Source organism: Procambarus clarkii, chromosome 42, assembly GCF_040958095.1.
Source record: "Procambarus clarkii isolate CNS0578487 chromosome 42, FALCON_Pclarkii_2.0, whole genome shotgun sequence".
Taxonomy (NCBI): Eukaryota; Metazoa; Arthropoda; class Malacostraca; order Decapoda; family Cambaridae; genus Procambarus; species Procambarus clarkii.
The window spans coordinates 1,303,322-1,310,333 of NC_091191.1; the positions used below are offsets into that span (position 1 = coordinate 1,303,322).

Genomic DNA, 7,012 nt, shown 5'->3' on the forward strand with positions numbered 1-7,012 from the left:
GGCACTTCCTGCGGAGACATGTCCAATATATGAAAATACTCCCGTGTGGTCCATTGTTGTTTATCAACAAAAAGTTCTACAGCTGTTGACGTCTCCACCTCGCTTCTAGCTGTAACATAACCCTTCCATTTTCTGTAACTTTTATATGATAAACTCATTTATTTTTGAGTCGGTGAATGTGGCCGTCTGCGATATCTCGTTTATTGAGATGTGGCGTATACTATCTTCTAAAACACTCACGTTTTCTGCAGTTTTCTGTCGAGATATAAATATGGTGTATTCTACAAGGCAAACCATTCAAAAGATGTCGAGAGATAGCAGAATAAAAGACGCAGAAGCGAGATAAAAAGACAGACACGCAGATAAGAAAGGATAGAAAGTGAAAAACAAAGACAGAGAGCTGATGTCTTATCTGTATAAAATACTCTCGCTCTCATAAGAAGAACCGACTCGTCAGCCTTCCCCTCCCAGGCAGACGGCCCCGTTCCACCGCCTCCCTGCCATCAATGCCCTTCCCTTTGATCCTCCCACCCCCGCCTTCCCCACCTGCCCCCTCCCGCGCAACTCTCCCCCGCCCTCCCTCCCCCTTCCCTCCGTGCTCTCAGCTGACTGACAATAACAAAACGTTGTTGATGCTCAATGAACGTAACCAGCGTAAATCCCTCGAATGCGATGTTGCCACATTAACATTTTTTTTTTTAATTTACAACCTACTTGTATTCACCACGTTTTCTATGCCGGATGAACAGGTTAAGTTAATCTGGAATACTAAATAAGCTAACCTAACGTACCTTAACCTAAACTAACCCCGAGTTAACAATGCCTTGAAAAGTGGCACAGAGGTAAACAAGTATATTATATTTAACCACGTGTTTATTTTTCGTGATTTACACACATATTGACACTATTAACATGAGTAACAACAATAGACGGACCTATATGTGATCCTGTAGCACAGTAGTCTACGTCGTCGGCACACAACCAAGTGATTCGTGTGCAATCTCCGGACTTGACGGAAACGTTTCCCCTTCAACTGATGCTTCTGTTCCCCCTAGCAGTAAATAGGTACTCTCATTTAGGCAATTATTGTGGGAAAGGTTAGTAGTTGACCTAGGCAGGGGGGGGAGGAGAACTGGATAGGCCTAAGTACAGACTCGCCATCCTATACAAGTCTTAATCCAGTATAAATCCTAGCGGTTCATAATAGGATTTCGCCTCGCAAACAGTCATAGGGTAAATGAACAAATCCATAAGGGCCGTGACAAGGGTTCGAACCTAATTTGATGCATCAGGCTATTGTGATTTCTGTGTGTAAAGTCGTAGGGTAATATGTGGAAATTATTCAAATTTACATCTTTTAGGCCCATTGTTCATAATTAGCATATTGGAAAGTTCATCTGCTAAAATTTCGAAAGAAATTTGTTTTCATGAAAACATCAAAAACGGCGCCTTTAAAACAATATTTTTGTTAATTATTGTTTAAAGATAATTGATTAAAAGCTATGAATTAAAATATTTCCATACCTATGATCTCATTACATATATATATATATATATATATATATATATATATATATATATATATATATATATATATATATATATATATATATATATATATATGTTATGTGCTGTAGTGAGATTATGTACCATATAATATATATAATTATAATTAATTTATGTGTAGAGAGATTTGGTCTTGATTCAGACTAAGAGCAAGTCTGGTACCTATTAAACATTATCAATTTGCTTATAGTACAACAGACAGACAGACGGACAGACAGACAGACAGACAGACAGACAGACAGACAGACAGACAGACAGACAGACAGACAGACAGACAGACAGACAGACAGACAGATGAAAGAAAACGGTGAGTGAGAAATATAGACCATAGCGATATAAAACCATTTCTCAGCCAAATCCATTTCTGACAACACGCCGATGTGCATTTTTTTTCCCTGATATATTCACCACGTAGAGCTAACTCTCTCTCTCTCTCTTTCTCTCTCTCTCTCTCTCTCTCTCTCTCTCTCTCTCTCTCTCTCTCTCTCTCTCTCTCTCTCTCTCTCTCTCTCTCTCTCTCTCTCTCTCTCTCAGGAGAAAAACAAATGGAATTTTAAAAAATAAATAATAAATTGGCTGAGAGAAGAGGCTGCTATAAAACATTTTAAACTTGCAAGAAGGCCTGAGACTAGTGCTCATCCTGCAAGATGCAAGGACTGCAAGGTAAATATCAAATGGAAGAAGCAGGAAAACACGGAGAGATTGCCATCGATCGAATTCAAGCGACGTAAATAAAGAGGTGCGCGCGCATCCTGCCATCAAAACACAGGTGATATTTAACTCGTAACTCTGTGCCCGTAGCCTACACTGTACCTGTAGCCCCCACACTGTACCTGTAGCACACGGTACCTGACGCTACACAATTCATCAAAGAACAAACACCTGGGCATGCTTTATGCAAGGTATAATAGACTTATGGAACACTTTACCTGGGGAAGCCGACGGGGCAAGAGAAGCCGTCACCTTTATAATGCAACAATAAAATTTCATCATATTTGGCGACAAGTGCACCTGAGAGGGAGACAGACAGAAGCAGAGAGAGACAGACAGAGACAGAAGCAGAGAGTGAGAGAGAGAGAGAGAGAGAGAGAGAGAGAGAGAGAGAGAGAGAGAGAGAGAGAGAGAGAGAGAGAGAGAGAGAGAGAGAGAGAGAGAGAGAGAGAGAGAGAGGGCAGACAGACAGACAGAGACAGACAGAGAATCGAAGGTGGAACAAGAGGAAAACTCTTCCTTTGAAAAGCCCCAGAAGCCCAGTTCAATCTTCAAGTACTCAGTTGGTGGTGTCTGAGTCACTTTTGCCGCTGTTTCTTCCCTTCCTCTTCCTTCCCTCTTTTATCAGCGCTCTCTTCCGCCTTCATCTGCTTCCCCTCCCTCTTGTCTGCTGCTCCGTTTTTATCCCGATAACTTTTGGCTTCGATATTTTCCATTCTCTGTCAGACGTGGCCATGTTGGTCGACTGACAGCCGCTTAAATAAATAGCAGATCACAGGGGGGCCATGGACCACAGGGGCCCATGGACCACAGGGGGGCCCATGGACCACAGGGGAGCCATGGACCACAGGGGAGCCATAGACCACAGGGGGGCTATGAGACAGGGGAGCCATGGACCACAGGGGGGGGCCATGGACCACAGGGGAGCCATGGACCACAGGGGAGCCATAGACCACAGGGGAGCCATAGACCACAGGGGAGCCATGGACCACAGGGGAGCCATGGACCACAGGGGGGCCATGGACCACAGGGGGGGGCCATGAGACACAGGGGCCATGGACCACACCGGAGAAGGAAAGTCTTTACCGAATTTGAGTGAAATAACCGGGATTACAGAGGTGTTTGTTGTTGTTGTGGGGATTACAGAGATTACTGAGGGATGATAGCGACTGGTACTGGATTATAGAGAGGTACCACAGAATTATATAGAATTTGTTGACGTTACAGCCAGCCTCGCTACCACCCCACCCCCCCCTTACCCCTCCCTTCCGAACACCGCCACCCCTTCCTCCCCACCCCCTCACGTCCCCTCATCCCCTACCTTCCCCTCTCCTCACCCAACACTCCCCCTACCACACCCCCTCCACCATTCCCCTCCCCCCCCCCCCACCCCTACCCAGCACCGCATCTCAGCCTGTCGTCTGATCATTTTCACAGCACAGTTACCTGCTAACTATCCGTAAAACCTTAATTGGCCAATTCGTTTCCCATCTGCTTCCCAATCAGGAGCGGAACCACCTTACAAGGCAGTTTCCTCGCTCTTGTGATCCTCTCCTCCTTGGGCCTCGCCCACCGTCCCCGCCAGGAACTAATTATCGTTTTTAGGTCGACTTTTGGGAAGTCGACGACTTAACTTGAGACATTATTTGATGTGATTTTTGTGTTCTGCTCGTATAATTATTATTATTATTATTATTATTATTATTATTATTATTATTATTATTATTATTATTATTGGTTCTATTAATAGAACCGTAATAGAACTCGTTGAGATCGTGTGTCTCAAATAGCCTCTCGACAGCTCCTGGTCTTCCTGTCTGAGCCAGTTTGAATTTGTGAAGATGAATGAGAATGGGCAGCGCCTCCTGGAATTCTGCTGTCGATACGATCTCTGCTTCACCAATTCCCTTCTTCGACACCACGCCCCAGCACAAGGTGTCCTAGAGACACCTCCAGGTCTAAGCTTTGGCACCAACTCGACCTGGTGCTGACGAGGTGCAGCGATATGAGAAGCGTCAAACTGACTTGCAGCTTCCAGATTGTGACACCGACCACTCTCTCTCTCGCCGTTTGTAAGGTAAAGTTCCAGTCCTGGAAAATCCAGAGCAAAGAAGGAGGGGAAGATGACCCGTAGATGATAACGTAAATATGACCCGTGACCTCCACCAGGTTATCTTGAGGTTATCTTGAGATGATTTCGGGGCTTTAGTGTCCCCGCGGCCCGGTCCTCGACCAGGCCTCCACCCCCCAGGAAGCAGCCCGTGACAGCTGGCTAACTCCCAGGTACCTATTTACTGCTAGGTAACAGGGGCATTCAGGGTGAAAGAAACTTTGCCCATTTGTTTCTGCCTCGTGCGGGAACCGAACCCGCGCCACAGAATTACGAGTCCTGCGGGCTATCCACCAGGCTACGAGGCCCCTAAGGTGGAGGCAGGTGGAGAAATTCACTGCTGCGCTGGTAAATGCTCTTCCTGGACCACCAGGAAGTGGTCCCAGGGAAGGGGCCTATCCATGAAGTGGTCCTATCCAGAAGGACCACCTGGATAGCGCAAGTTAGAGGTGGTCTCACAGGAAACAAGAGCACTGGATTCACTTTCCTCAAGGAAGGGCTCCAGGAGACGACGGGATTCCTCCTGAAGTTCTTAAGTGCGCTCGTGGAACACTTAAAACTGTGCTTCATGAACTTCTGTGCCAGTGCCGGAGGGCCTCGGTGCCACAAGACATGAGAGATGCGGACATCATCACTCTCCACACAAATAATGGTGACAGAAGCGATTGTAACAACAATCCCGGCATCTCCCTCCTCAGCGTCGTCGGCAAACTCTGTGAACAAGAGCTAGAACACACTCAACTCTGTGAACAAGAGCTAGAACACACTCAACTCTGTGAACAAGAGCTAGAACACACTCAACTCTGTGAACAAGAGCTAGAACACACTCAACTCTGTGAACAAGAGCTAGAACACACTCAACTCTGTGAACAACAGCTAGAACACACTCAACTCTGCGAACAACAGCTAGAACACACTCAACTCTGCGAACAACAGCTAGAACACACTCAACTCTGCGAACAACAGCTAGAACACACTCAACTCTGCGAACAACAGCTAGAACACACTCAACTCTGCGAACAACAGCTAGAACACACTCAACTCTGCGAACAAGAGCTAGAACACACTCAACTCTGTGAACAAAAGCTAGAACACACTCAACTCTGTGAACAAGAGCTAGAACACACTCAACTCTGTGAACAAGAGCTAGAACACACTCAACTCTGTGAACAAGAGCTAGAACACACTCAACTCTGTGAACAAGAGCTAGAACACACTCAACTCTGTGAACAAGAGCTAGAACACACTCAACTCTGTGAACAAGAGCTAGAACACACTCAACTCTGTGAACAAGAGCTAGAACACACTCAACTCTGTGAACAAGAGCTAGAACACACTCAACTCTGTGAACAAGAGCTAGAACACACTCAACTCTGTGAACAAGAGCTAGAACACACTCAACTCTGTGAACAAGAGCTAGAACACACTCAACTCTGTGAACAAGAGCTAGAACACACTCAACTCTGTGAACAAGAGCTAGAACACACTCAACTCTGTGAACAAGAGCTAGAACACACTCAACTCTGTGAACAACAGCTAGAACACACTCAACTCTGTGAACAAGAGCTAGAACACACTCAACTCTGTGAACAGGAGCTAGAACACACTCAACTCTGTGAACAAGAGCTAGAACACACTCAACTCTGTGAACAAGAGCTAGCAATGACCGTCCTGTTATTCATGGTATTCTACAAAAGATTTTGAAATTCTTTGAGCTGTGTAACAACTTCACTCACTCACTCGCGGAGTGAGTGAGTGAATAACGTTCACGAGGCGTGAATGATATTCTCGCACTCTCCCCCAGAGTTTGCGAGTGCCTGGTAGGGATGGGGATATGAGATAAACTAACAGCTCATGACCCATTGGACGGGAGACATCTCCCGTCACGCAGGGTGCAGCCGCACCTCCGCAGATCTCCAGTATCATCTATTGATGCTGGTAATAGCTCAAAAGGGCCACCACTTACGGGCTATTCATGCCCGTGCCACCTTTTGGGTGGCTTAATCTTCATCAATCAATCATGACCCATATTTGGCAGTATAGGGTATAGCAGCATACTGATGCGTATACCTAAGCTTGTTTAATAATATTAGAGGGACTTGAAAGGGGAGAGAGAGAGAGAGAGAGAGAGAGAGAGAGAGAGAGAGAGAGAGAGAGAGAGAGAGAGAGAGAGAGAGAGAGAGAGAGAGAGAGAGAGAGAGAGAGAGAGAGAGGAGGGGGGAAAGGAGTGGGGGGACAGGAGGGGGAACTGGAAAGGAGGGAGGGAGAAGGATATAGAGCTGAATGGTGGGGTGGGGGGTTGGGGAGTGAATGGTTGGAACAGGAAATGAGAGCTGTCAGGATGAATGCAAATTTTAGTCCAGCCTTCCTCCCCCCCCCCCCCCAAACACCTTCGTCTCTGCCACCCCCATTTACCCCCCCCCCACTCCCCCCCCCCCTCTCCTCCCCCTCTCCCCCCCCCCGCTGGTGGGTGGCTGCACCCGGGGTGACGACACAGATGACCGACAACGTCGTGGGAACGAACTCATTAAGCCTGCAAGTACTTGATACAAAGAAAAAAAAACATGTTTAGAACGGAAGTCATTAGACGGCACGTAGTTAAAAATAGTGGGGTTCAAGAGCTAA

General features: G+C 46.4%; 1 protein-coding gene across 1 annotated transcript; it reads left to right on the plus strand.

The window, feature by feature from the left end:
* Positions 1-4,999: 4,999 nt before the first annotated feature.
* Positions 5,000-6,091, plus strand: LOC123770397 (involucrin-like). Its single transcript, XM_045762239.1, has one exon. It carries the CDS (start codon positions 5,000-5,002, stop codon positions 6,089-6,091), a length of 1,092 nt encoding a protein of 363 aa, XP_045618195.1.
* Positions 6,092-7,012: the final 921 nt, after the last annotated feature.

Bases quoted from the DNA above. Each gene is read 5' to 3' on its own strand.
- LOC123770397 (XM_045762239.1), top strand. From the start codon at position 5,000: ATGAGAGATGCGGACATCATCACTCTCCACACAAATAATGGTGACAGA.